This window comes from Hyposmocoma kahamanoa, unplaced genomic scaffold, assembly GCF_003589595.1.
Source record: "Hyposmocoma kahamanoa isolate Upper Pololo Valley unplaced genomic scaffold, ASM358959v1 101, whole genome shotgun sequence".
Taxonomy (NCBI): Eukaryota; Metazoa; Arthropoda; class Insecta; order Lepidoptera; family Cosmopterigidae; genus Hyposmocoma; species Hyposmocoma kahamanoa.
The window spans coordinates 3,038,032-3,052,132 of record NW_020653333.1 but is presented as its reverse complement, the minus strand read 5'-3'; the positions used below and the strand labels follow the sequence as shown (position 1 = coordinate 3,052,132).

The following is a 14,101-nucleotide window of genomic DNA, read 5'->3' as shown; positions in this document are numbered from 1 at the left end:
GTGTGTGTGTGTGTGTGTGTGTGTGTGTGTGTGTGTGTGTGTGTGTGCGCGTGTGTGTTGGCGCATGTGTGTGTAAGTATGTGCGCTGTAAATGCGACAGAAAGGTGCGTGAGAAAAGTTTGAATATGTGATTACCGTGGTAAAATATCTCCAAATAGATCCGAGAATGTAATTTAATTAAATGCTATATATTCATTACCAATAGATTTTCCGTCTGATCACAATTGAAAGTAAGTAGCCATTTCGAAACAGTTTGTTTACAATAATTTTTATTTATATATATATTTAAAATTTTATTTATTTTATTATATATGAAACCAGCCAAAAACGAAAACGATCTATGAGAGAACCCTGAGTGCATCGAAGAACGACAAACAATATCCTTACGTCTTTTAGTCGTTAACATAGCGGGATCGTACGGTAACTGAGAATGTAATTGCGCGATAGCACACAAAATATAAAGGTGTCGTACCGTATGCACTGTACACAATTTGTACAGCTCTGTTGTGGAAAATCGAAAAGGAAGATTTAGGGAAGTCTTGAGTACCGCTCTTTGGGATCTTTCTAATTTTAATAGAATAGATTTGTGAGTACCGCCCCAAGTAGTTATACAGTAGCAAAGTATAGATTGACACAACGCTATGTATACCATTTTGATTATACCATGGTCAGCAACATTACGCAAATTTTTAAAAATATATATCAGTTTACGTACCCTAGATACCAGCATATCAACATGGTTACTAAAACTGAGATTGTCATCTATTAGTATCCCAAGGTATTTAATGGACCTAACTCTGTCCAATCGGGGGCAGTTACAATGGACCTCGTGCGGGAGAGGACATTTATGTGCAACAATAGAAAAAGGTAAATTAGCCACACAACCCCGCTTCGTGAATGTTATGTACTTTGTTTTGTCTGTATTGAAATGAACTACAGAAGACTTTTTAGTTTGTTTCCTATTGCTCAATCCACTTTTGGAATTCTGCAAGTTAACCAATTAAACATCTTTATCACGAATTCATTATACATTCTTCATTTTTTCTCAGGGTTGGAAAATAATTATGATTTTTTGAAAAAATAGAATAATGCACGATTTAAAAAAATCCTAATTAATCACGATTTTTTTATCTTTTCATTTTATCATACAGTTTAACTATATTGTTGCGTAAAACGTAGTAATGTTAAAGCCTAATGAATCGCGGCAAGCTACTTTTTCGTATAAGCATTATAATAATGATATTGATTTCTCAGATGTAAAAGACCCTAGTCTTTAAAATATAATTGTCTGATTTTATATTGGTTTCTGTGAAAGAAAATAAAATTAAACATATTTGATTAAATCACTGATTTTCATTGAAAAAAATAATTTGATTTAAATCACTTCAATTAAAATTATTTATTTAATAGTGCCAACCTTGTATTTTCTTTCAATTCCCATTGCTTTTCAGGGCAATATGAATGACACTTGACAACTTGAACTACAGCTCGTATCATACTTGTGAGCTTTATTACAAATTATAACGATAATAGGGGTGGTAAAATAGGGGTAGTACACAGAACAATAACTGCAACAAAAGCGCTTAGTGGACGTGTCACGCGTGCCAACAGTACGTTCCGCATACTTGAGCTTAGTCTGCCATTTAGGCTTAGTATGGTTTATGGTCGTGTCAATTATCTCGTGCAAAAGCTCGAAAATCGTGAAAAATGCCTCCTTTTTCATCGTTAAGTGTTATTTTACTTAATTTTAATAAATTTTTCCATTTTTTGTTTATCGTAATACATTTTTTTGTAATAAAAAACGAAATTAAACCTTGTACAGCTGCAATATAATCACCTTTGTTTGGAGAACATTAATAGGCATTAATTATTCGTTGCTATTTTGCCGCTAGATGGCAGCACATTGCATGACACTTCAATATAAAATCAAAACGTCGTAAGTTGCAATATGACATGACAAATGGGTAGAGTTTAAATTATATTAACGGTCCAGAATCTGTTACATCTTTTTAAATTAGACACTACGACCAACCATTATCAAGATTTCATATGTGCTTAACATTATGATAGTGTGAGTTTTGACGACAGCGGTTTTGATAGTAATTGAGGCTTAAGGCTCTTCCATTATTATTTTTTCTTGGTGTAATTGCATATGTTCTGACTGAAAACCCGCGTCTTGGGGAACTTAGGCATTATGTGTTATTACTTTTATTAATACAATACGGGGCGAGGGTGAACATATCAACACTTAACATCCACTGGGTTCGCGGAGAACCAAAGTAATTTTATTCCATTTTTATTGTATTTATTACTCAGTTCCGGCAAAATATCAGATACCGTATTTAGCGAAGAGAGGAAGAGGTTATTTAGCGAATTGTAAACTCACCTATTGCGATTGCCCGTAATAACAGTGTCAGTGCTGGGAAGCTCTTTCATGCTGTAATCTCCGTTGAGCGTGCCGTTGGCGTGCTTGTGGTTCGCTCGCTTCCAGAAACGGAACCGGCGAGGCGAAGATTGCGGCGCGTGCGCGTGCGTGTGCACGTGTGTGTGGCTGCAGGCTGCACCGCCGTGGCTGTGGTGGTGCGCTGAGAAAGAGAGCTTATGAAAACAAAAAGTAGCTAATAACTGAATGAAACTAATATTAACTGCCTCTGTGGACGGACGGTCACCATGCCGCGCAGAGGTCCCGTGTTCGATTCTGTTGTGTTAGGAAATAAGAACTATTTGTTTGTTAGTGACTAACTGTAGAGAAAGGATGTTGTAGTAGGCATATCCCTATGACGTCTGTCACATTGACAGCCCGCGTAAAATATACTCTCTCTTCTTGTGTTTGTACGAAGCTGATCGGAATAAAGATTAGAAGACCAAATGTGGAATTTTACTTAATTAACTATAACAGAACAGATTCCCGGGCCGGGAGAAATATTTGTCTTCGTGAGTTTGAGTGCAATTTTTGGTTGTCTATGAGTGTGTCAACAACGATGATCCGTAAATTTTATTTAAATAAAACTGAGTCGATCAGCACTAAAAAAAATTTTATCAATTTTATCATTTTTATGGACATCTCGGGCTTGACCAAAAAATTGATTATGCCAAAATTGTTTCACAAATAAATACTTAATGGTTCCTAAGACAGTTTCCTTGTATCTTCTATGCTTTCGGATTTCCCCATATTGTCCCATTCAAAAAACACTGTATTCATTGAACTACCAATAAATATAATACTTTTTACTTACCTATATCTGAAGCACATCCGTGCAAAACGAGAGCGAGAATAACGTTAAAGGCCACACCACACCCGGAGACGAGCATCATTATGTCCGGCTCAATGTTGTATTCCCCCTTATGTAATCGCACTATTGCCATGTAGACGAAAACTCCTGTTAGGATCCAGATAAGGAGCACTGATACCATGGCCCCGAGGACCTCTGAAAAACAGAAAGGCGGCTTAAGTCGACCGATAAGGACACGTAGGGCATTTCGCTTTCGCCTCAGACTACTGCCGCGAAATGCACTATGTCTTTTTCCACAGAACAATAAATACTAGTAGAAGTGGTTAGTTAGCATCGAACGCGTGACCACAGTAAAGACAGTTGCCTATATTTGAGCTCAGTCCGCCATTTTAGCTGTGTACGGTATGGTTGAGTCATTCTTTCGTGCAAATTGTCTAAAGTCCTAGAAATGCCTTATTGTGCTGTTTTGAAGTGCAAAAATAATAGCCGCACCAAAAATATTATCCGTGGTGGTATTGCATATCATCTGTAAGCCTTATTTTAATAAATTTTCCATTTTGTTTATCGAATTGATTTTTTGTATTGTAATAAACGAATGTAAACATTATCCCAATGCATATTGGTCGAATTTTATCTTTTGGAGAACTAGGTAAAGATCTCGAATTTTCCACGCTAGTAGCTAACCAAAGCTATGCGAAAAAAAATGCTGCATGAGGGTTTTGTTAAAATGAAACTTAATTGATCGAAATAAAGTTCTTTGCGTGCGTTAAAGAAGACATCTGTTGTCGAGAAGATACTACTTTGTATTCGTTCAGATGTTAGTCGTTCGTCGTAGTCTAGCTACTGGTCGGAAGATGGCAGCACGTTAGCAAAGGTATTGGACTTTCAACGATATAACGATTGGGTAAAGTTCAAATTATATTAACAGTCCAGATTTTTTTGCATCGTTTTAAATTAGAAACTTTCACCAATCATTTTCAAGATTTCATAGTGTTTATCATTTATTTGTGTGCGTTTTGACGACAGCGGTTCTGATACTAATCGAGGCTTAAGGCACTTCTATAAGATCCGGCTCAAGCCGATTTCGCGTGAATAAGTGTCGTGACTCCTTAAAGTATCAAACAAATACCTGGTCTCAAACTAGGGAATTCCCGGTAATGAAATTCTCTTTGTTGGCGCTACTCAACCTTAGAAGAACTTTAAAATATCTTGTATAGTAAGTAGCAGTAGAGCTCTCCTTCCATCATACCTATTTCTGTCGCCAAGTTGTATTGTAAGCATTACTGCGTTACCGTTTTGAAGAGTAAAGGTACTGGTGAAATTACAAGCACATGGGACTTGTCAACTTATATCTCAGGGTGACATAAGTTGACAGTCAAGAGTTGCGCAGTGGCAGTGCCCCTGTTTGCGACTTGAAGCTCTGAATGACACTACAACTGATATTGGTAGGAGTGTTGCTTACTACCAGATACACTATTTCATTCCGTCACTTGATGACATAATAGAAAAACAATTGATTTGAGAAACTTTTACAAATGTTTAGAAAGTCAGTTTTAATCAATAATGTGCCTCATATGTCTTGCGATATACTTGGTTTTTAACGTAGTTACGTACTACATCACGCCGGGAGGTTGGCGACCATGACACGGTTGGATCATGGCTATTATGATTTCATAGTATCGTAATCTAAAGTGCGACTGTCAAGCTCATTTTAAATCACTCTAGGACTTTGCCATCATTCACCAATTCGTTCATACCATTAGCCATCTTCAGATCAGGAGTCTGTCTAAGGCTCAACTCACAACTCAACTACAACGCATGCGTTGTAGTTGAAAAACAGGACGCGACTCTGTGCCAGTGTGAGTTGAGCCTAAATGTGAAAACCCGATACATTTCGAGACCCATACCATAGTAACTGCTTTTAATTTTATATAAGGTGTTTAATAAGTAAAAACTGAAACAATAATTTTAATTTCTAATGCATAATATCCCATTAAGGAGTACACAACTTTCATAAATGATTTGTCACATTAAACAAACAAACAATTTGAATTTGAAATAATCAGAATTGAATTCATATAACTATAAATTAATAATATGATTTTATACCATAAATTTGACACTTATCAGTAGGCACTTACTTAATCAATACTAAAACAATATATTATTTTATATTATTTTCATTTAAATTACCTGATAACGATTGCTATACACGATGTCTAAACAAGGACATGGAGTTATTGAAAACATCCATCGGCACTCGACTACAAAGCTCCCCATATACCATTTTGATTCTATTCACAGGAGAATGGGTGCCTAAATTATTTCTGCTTCGTGATGTTTAAAAAATGTGGAGACAAAGGTTTACGAGGAACATTATACGGAACCGAGATATTCTCGACATAAAATCTCCGCAACTCCTTCCTGTTCGGCACGACAATGCCTCTACACTTCACTGGGAGTGTAGGGTTGTCCCATAAGTTTAGACTTCCTGTAAGTTGTAAATATATTTTGAAAAAAATTTGATGCTCATGCTGTCATGAACACCAAATTTTTTATCCTTTTAGAAATAACCTTTGTCAAATGCTACACTTACCACCAGGCACCACTTACAACAAGTTGTATCGTTCGTCCCGTTGACTTGGTATCATAAAAGAAAGTATGATTGTGAAATAGAAATGAAATGCTTAACAATTCTGAATTTCAGGCACTATTGTTCAAACTACTATAAACAATAAACACGTTTACTAGGTATTTGATGTCATTGTCGAATGGTGCGTAGGACGATCCATGTTATGCAACTCGAGTGTAACGCGATATTGTGCGAATGTGTGCATCCGCACACAGCGCGCTGCTGCATTTGTGTGGAGTTAACACTACTTGTCTTATTATACTATGTTTCAATGGCTGAAGTCCATTAATCGATTTTTCTCGAAAATATAGGATATCATAGTTCACTCTGAAAATCACGATGACTTTCAAGTTAGAAAGTTAAAGGCAGGGTATACCATCGGTCGAAACGCAACGTACTTCTCATGTCGCCCGTTTCCGTACTAACTACCATTTATAAGTCATTGCTAGAAAGAGTTTGACTCAAACTACACTTCAAGATTGGTGCCCAACAGAATATACCTTGTCCTTTGTATCAGGAAAAGAACGGGGTGTGCAGTATGCAGTGTTGCCAACTAGACTAAAGCAAATATCGCTAATCAGAAGGTTTAAAAGTTGCCAGATGTCCCTAAACTTGTATTTCCGTTCATAAAATCCGACTTTTATGATACCTACCCATTATAAGGTCCATTTAATGGGCAAGAACTTTATGGTTATGCTGTGGCACAGACAAAAGGCGCCGAAAGCTAAGATAAAATCTTATTAAATGTTAAAAGGTTAAATTTAATAAAATACGAGCCAAAAAATCACTAAGTTTTTGTCGCTAAATAGAAATAAAATGTCGCTTTTGATGTCAAAATGTCGCTTAATCTAGAGACAAAGTCGCAAAATTGGCGACACTCGCAGCATGTGATATCCCGATAGAATAGATAACAGGACTCACCGGCTCGTTTGTATCCATAGGACATCTTCAAGTCAGGGTTGCGTTTAGCGCAATGGAAGGCCAGAAGTGCCAGCGCAAAGCCTCCGCAGTCGCTTAGCATGTGCGCTGCGTCGGACATTACGGATAGACTCCCAGCCAGATACCCGCCCACCAGTTGGCATATCTAGGGAAAAGAATATTACTTTTCAAGATCCGTTTAGCAGTTTAGTGGCTACAAGGTGGCAAACTATAATGGGCAGTTAAGGAGTTGGAGTTGTCCACGATTAGAAGATTTTGTTTTTTGTGAAGTCAGAATTATATTAGACCAGGGTTTCTTAACCTTTTTCTAGTCATGGATTCCTTTCAAAATTTCAAAGAGCTTACGGGCCCTTTCCGTAAAGATAAATAAGAAGAAAGGTTCGTTGGTTGCATTAATTGTTGCAATAATGGCACGTGCTTGAAAACGCACGTGCCATTATTGCCATATATTATCCAAGCTTGCAACCTTGAGACTTAGGATTTCAATTCGTGTATCTCCTTTGTATATCGAAAGTAGCCCTCAGATGTCACAGAAAATGCTATTTTAGTAGCTTTATCAAATGTCGGCGTACAGTGTCAAAAAAAATTTACCATAAACAATCCACATAGCACCAGAGCTGCCAGCAGTTGTGGTATGGCGCTAGGAGGTTCTGCTTTGGCCTTCCAATGACAATGCTCCACCAGTTCCGAGTCCCCAGCAACGTTCACCGGTACTTCTGTATAAGACTCCTGGGGACAAAAAGACATCCACAATCAGCAATTGTTAAAATAATATTATGTCCAAAAAATCAACGGAAGGAAAATTCAGGTCTTAATTCTAAGCATACAGGTGACCGCCTGTAGGTAAATGCTGCCAGCAGCTTCGATATCCTGAAGCTGGCATTCAGTAATATTCATTCTAATTTAAGTTGTCGAAACACGGATATCCGACGTCAGACGAAAGTTCAAAACGTTAGGAACTGTGTTATAGACTTTAAATGGAGCTGAACAGGACATCTAGCTAGTCGTGGTGATGGCCGCTGGATAAACGCCTTGACGGAGTGACGGTGGTCAAGGATAGGTCGAAGAAATCCAGGTCATCCTATGGCGCACTGGGTCGATAGCATTGTAAAAGTCGGGGGCAACACCAGGACCAGAGATGCACAGGACCGGAAATTTGGCAGGAGCGAAAGGAAGCCTATACCCGTCAATGGGTAATACAGGGCTGAATGAATAAAATCGAGACTGAAAACCCCACTGTATTTTCAATTCTTGCGTACACGTACTAATAAGCTTCCAAATGTTCTAAAATGAATATGCTAACTTGCTACAGCTCGATACCTTTTTCATAAACCAAAGCTATGCCCAGCAGAAGCAATAGAATGAAATGACGCAGATTGTAGCTAAGAATTTGTATCGAGTCCAGAAATATGCGCTAAAATCTTTTGGGGATACGGCATTCATCTTCCACGACTCATACCTTTTAACGAATGTGGTTGGTTGGTTGTTTTGTAGGGAAGATGGAAGGTTTGTCCCAGATTATATGTAATAAAAGTTATATGTTTTATTTCACGATTAACTTAAGCAAATATATCACAACAGTGACGCAATGAAGCTTGCGATCGTATTGGCAGAATTGCACCTGAAAGTTGAACTAATCTACTGGAAGTGACGGGCGTCTCGGAGACGACAGGCAAACGTGTTCACGTTGTTAAGATAAATGTACCTACAGTTTCTACCTTACGTAACCTCAGTTTCAGGAGGAATATTACCTAGTGAAAACCAATAGAATAAAATGGAATGTATTGAAAAATACGAAGCCATTTTCGCTGTTCCAGGAACTATTTACTTCACATAAGTCAAAAACATTTTTGATTAAGAATACTAAGAAGAACAACAAATAAGTAATATAATATGGTAAATATGTGGATATTTGTTTTCTAGTTCTTCCGCGATTGTTGTAAACAATTTTTTCCCGGATCTTTTTTTAAGTAGATCAAGCGACGGGATGAATTAGTTGTGCACCTGGTGGTAAGCGACACGCCTGTCCATAGCTGTACCAGTGCCACTCAGCTCTGACGGGCACTCAGTCACCGAGAGACATAAAACAAGTCCCATGTGCCTGTAATTTCACCAGTACTCATACACTTCAAAACCAGAACGCAGTAATGCTCATATTACTATTTGGCAGCAGAAATAGGCAAGGTGGCAGTATTTCCCTGGATGAACTCTTTTACAAGGAGCAATAGCAGCTAAATTGTATGGTAGCAAACTTTACAAAAAAAACACACTGTACTAGACAGACGTGTAACATCGTCGCTTAACTGCCGTGAACGGATCATACTGGACTGCCACGCAGAGTACGGCTTACATTTATTTCTCTCGGCAGTTTGGGTGTAATTTGTGTTGGGTTGTCTATGTGTGTATCCATGGCACCCGCGATACAGGTTTCCCTAGTTCGGGGCTATGAGTGTGTAGCGTTGTTGTTATTGTTGTTGTTAGTGTCAATTGAGACTGTGGCTAAGCACTCGTCTATTTTACATTTAAAAAAAGAGTTTTTTTTTATTCGATTCCAGAAAAGGGTTAGCGCAAACCGGCGGACGGCAAGGACATTAAATTTATCAATGTATATTTTATACTATTAAACAGAGACACAGAGAGAAATGCGTCGCGATGCTCCGAAATGATTCTCAGAGCATTGCAATTTATATCTACCTTATTACAAATTGAAACAGCATAAGATATATGCACATTGATAAAAATGTCCTTTGCCTTTAGTATGCGTAATTTGCAAAAGTATGCGTAATTTGCAAACAATAGCCCGACCTATTCCAGAATACGTACCCTTAACATCCCGATACTAATAGTATGTGCCTTACAAAGACCTTTTTAACAAAAGCAAACACTCACAATGTCTAATGGCACAAAACCTCAAGAATAAGGATCTTTAATAACCAGCCTACATTCTACAAAGGCGTTTTCCCTTCGAATGGCTAATTGCACAAAACCACACACCATTCTCAATAATGGCCGCCGTAATTAGCCCTCGGGAAAGTGTCCTTTCTTGGGGTTAAAGAGCACTCACATCATTGATCACAAGGACTGAGAGAAAAACATGTGTCTTAAAGGGGAGTGGAACATAAATATCTGTGTTAGATTACACAGATATGCCATCGGGCATTTAACCTAATCGACATACTTAGATCGAGATCTTAGAGTTGATACTACCTCAGTTCGAATTCTAATTTTTCCTGTACCAACACAGTTTATTTTGTTTAGGTCGTGCGGCGGTTACAATTACTTTATTTCAGAATTATTTTTTTTACAAGCGAAATTACAGCTATTTGAAAATGTGTTCTATTTAATCTAGTTGATATAAAAAAAAAAATTATTGGTTTAAATGAAGTACCTATTTAATACAGTGGTTTTCTTGTAAAATTTCGAGGTAACTTTGTGTTTTTTTTCTATCGTGAAAATTTTAGGATTCAAAGTCAAAGATCATTTATTCCATAGGTAAAATAGATTTACACTTGAAAACGTCACATTTACATTACATTAAGCTACTGCTCGTTCACTACGCTGACTTCCCTGAGAAGAACGAGCAAGAAACTCTAGGGATTGCTCTTTTCAAATAAACTTAAATGCTATGGAATACACTTTGAATCAAATTTGTGTGGATTCTGGAGCCGTGTCGTCTTTCCATACATCTCTATCTAACAAGTAGTCTTCAATTTTGTAATATGACTTTTCGATCAAAATATTTTTAATGTAGTTTTTAAACTTAGGAAATGATAAACTTAATATATGCTCCGGAATCTTATTGTGAAAACGTATACAGTTCCCCATAAAACAGTCGTTTACCTTGGTTAACGAATCGTGGTACCATGAGTTTGGACTAAGCTCTAATCTATAATATAATCTATTTATGTTTTCACACCATAATAGTAATCATTATATCTTCAATTTCACTATAATTATATACTTTTTTCCAAAGTGATTCATTAAACACTTTCACTGTTATGCGGAATGAACCAAAGCCATTTGAGGTTGTATAGACTCTTAAGCCTAAAGCCTTAAGGCCTAAAGCCTTGTTAAAATTTAAATATCCTAACCTCATTGAAATAGTGTAATTGATAAATCATTTATTCGTAAGGCAGATTTCGTTGTGAAAAATGAGTAAGAAAATTTAGGGGTCTCTTTGTAAAGAGACAGTATCTTTATGAACAATAGTACAGTTTACGCTCAATACTAGGGCGTTGCGTCCCACGTACACCATACGTGTAAATAATTTCGCACCCCTCATGGAAGAATGGCTTAAGCGGAGTTACGTCAAAAATGTTTATTAGATACAGAAAAATGTAACCCACATCCTCTCCAATTCTTGTATGTCTACAATATTAGTCGATACAGTTACAAGAATTGAAGAGGATGTGGGTTATATTTTTCTGTATCTAATGGAGCAATAAACGTTTTTGACGTAACTCCACTTATGCCATTCTTCCATGAGGGGTGCCAAAATTATGCGAATTTATAATTATGTGCACAATTCTTGTAACTCTATTGTCGATGGAGTTACAAGACGTGGACACGATTTCGACAACAAATCTAAGAGAATCCCTTGGCTGAATCCTTACATATCAATGTTGTGGTTAAATAAAAGTACACCTGCTCCTAGATACCACTCTGTGCTAAACAAATGTTTGTCAGGTCCAGTAACGGATATTCTAAGAAATCTTACGTAAGAACAACAGCAGAACGTGAGATAAACAAGGCGTTTTAGCGTTTATTTTCCTTCGTTATTTGGTTACTACATGGAAACAAGTAAGACAACTAAATAAATATTATAAATAAATATTAGACAACATCACATACGTCGCACTGATCCTAAAGTGACTAAAGCACTTGTGTTACGGAAATCGGAAACAACGATAGTACCACAAACGCCCGAGACAATTTTGGAAAGTTAGTTCTGAACCCGGCCGACGATCGAACCCGTGACCTCAGCGATGGCGACACTACAAAAACCAGTGTGTAAGCTACTCGACCACGAAGGTACTCAAATAAATACGTATTAATCTATCACAGGTGAGCATAACAAATCTATGAGTGGCACACAGGGCGAGTTTTGGAAGCAATGCAAACGCGCGTTCAAAAGTCGCCGTGTGTAACAGCTCTAAATATCGCACTTAAGGTACAACACAGACTTACTGCAAAAAATGTGAAATGTCTTAACATGAAATTTATAGATACTTATATCTCGATATGTATATATAAATGATTCGTGTATTTCCGCGATTGTTACACATTGGAGATTTATTGAATCTAAATAGCGTATATTTTTTTTCATTCTGTCATCCAGTGAACCGTGACAATGGGACCTGTAAAGAAAAATTCCCAAAACGTTGGATTTTATGAAAAAATATGTGATATAAATCAGAACAAATAGTTTTATTTCCAATGGAATTTATACAAAAAACAGAGACACATCATGCATTCCTTCGTGATATCAAGTGACGGGACAAACAAGTCGTGCGCCTGGTAGTAAGCGACACGGCTATCCATAACAGTTGCAGTGCCACTCACAGCTTTAAATCACACAAACATGAGGGGTACTGCCACTGTGCCCGTCACCCTAAAACATAAGTTGAAAAGTCCTATGCGCCTGTAATTTCACCAGCACCCTGACCCTTGAAAATCGAAACGTAGCTATGCTCACACTACTGCTTGGCGGCAGAAATAAGTAAGGTGGCAGTACTTCCCTAGACGAAGTCTATCACAAGGAGCTCTACTGCTACTAACTGTATATTCGTTTTATGCAATTTTTCGCACATTTTTTTCTTATACAAATGTAAGTGCGCAATTCCTGTAAAATACCGATAAGCAAAGGCAACTTTAGTTGCCTTACGGGGGTGTTCAGGGGTCTGCAGCTTCGCCTCTATTAATTCCGAGTCACCTATAAGCCTCTTGTCACGCTTGTCTATTGAATCCAAGGTGGCCAGTTGGTATGTAGCATAGTCATCCCATAGATGGCAGCAGTACTCCATACATGGCCGGACTTGTGCTTGATACAGCTGAAGCAACTGTCCCGGTGTGAAATAACGCCTCACCTTGGAAAGGATGCCAAGCTTCCTCGCAGCATTTTTGGCCATGGATTCAATGTATCTGCCGAAGTTCAGATTAGACGACAAGTCCATTCCAAGTAGCTGGAGACGGTCGGCTATCGGCATGGATATATCACGAAAAGTCAGAGTCGGCTCAAAGGGGAGTCCGTTTTGTAGAGAATAGACGCGCCTGCGTTTTGGTAGCATTAAATTTGACAATATTGGCGCCGCCGCCCCAATCGGAGACTGCCTTGAGTGTCAAATCCAAACGGCTAACCATAGACTCTCGACAAGACTGGATTTCCTATCCACTGACCCTTGCCTTGTAATAAATTTAACTGAATCACTGTTTCACCATTCATTTTTTTCTTGTTATCCGGTTATGAGAGAGCATCTTATAATTAGTATTCAATATATTCAATAGTAGGTACCAAGATGGCCCCGATTCCAGAGTTGCGCGAGATAACCTATACCCACTATTATGTCTAATAACAGAAACTGCCTATTGTAATCCACCAAACTCTTTCGAAATTCGCATTTGAAAATCAGCACATAATGAAAAGACTGTTAAAGAGCAACGATTTATGCAACCCACTCCGCACCAGTTGGCTAAAGCCGACCGGCTTTAGTACAACCTTCGCGATTTCTTTGTTTTATTAAGAAAAATATATTGTATACAGCGTTTTTTTTAATGCGGAAATCTGAAACCATGGAAGATACAAGGAAACTGTCTTAGGAATCGTTGAAAACAATAATACCAATATTCAATCTTTTGGTCATCGTGAGTTGTCCATGAAAATGAATAAAATTGATGAATTTATTTTAGTGCTAATCGACTCAGTGTCATGAAGGGATCATTTCATTGTATGGGACGAAAAAAATTGGTACAGCAAAGTTGGTCAAATTTATTAATATCTCTATGGTTTCCGATTTCCCCATATTGTCCCATTTGAAAAAAAATACTGGATATTTGTGTATCATATTACATTACATATTATTATTATATTAACTCTTATGAGTTATATAAACTTTCGCAGACACGCAGGTTGCGTTGCGATGTTTTAATTTAATGTTAAATCAAGTGATAAGTTAACCGCTATAGTAATTAGCCAAGGTATAGTAATACTTCATTGCAAATATAACAGAGAAAAACAAACAAATGAACACGTACCGGCAGTTGTTTCAAATGTACCTCATCCAAAATATGGAATGACCTG

General features: G+C 37.6%; 1 protein-coding gene across 1 annotated transcript in view; it reads right to left on the bottom strand.

Annotated features, from left to right (window-relative positions):
- LOC113230586 (zinc transporter 2-like) overlaps nt 1-14,101 on the bottom strand; it is a 61,502-nt gene that overhangs the window by 8,542 nt on the left and 38,859 nt on the right. The window contains exons 2-5 of the mRNA XM_026464597.1: nt 7,396-7,533; nt 6,787-6,949; nt 3,237-3,428; nt 2,387-2,585 (exon numbers count right to left, since the gene is read on the bottom strand). Of these exons, the coding sequence (XP_026320382.1) occupies nt 2,387-2,585; nt 3,237-3,428; nt 6,787-6,949; nt 7,396-7,533 (692 nt within the window). The remainder of the gene's footprint in view (nt 1-2,386; nt 2,586-3,236; nt 3,429-6,786; nt 6,950-7,395; nt 7,534-14,101) is intronic.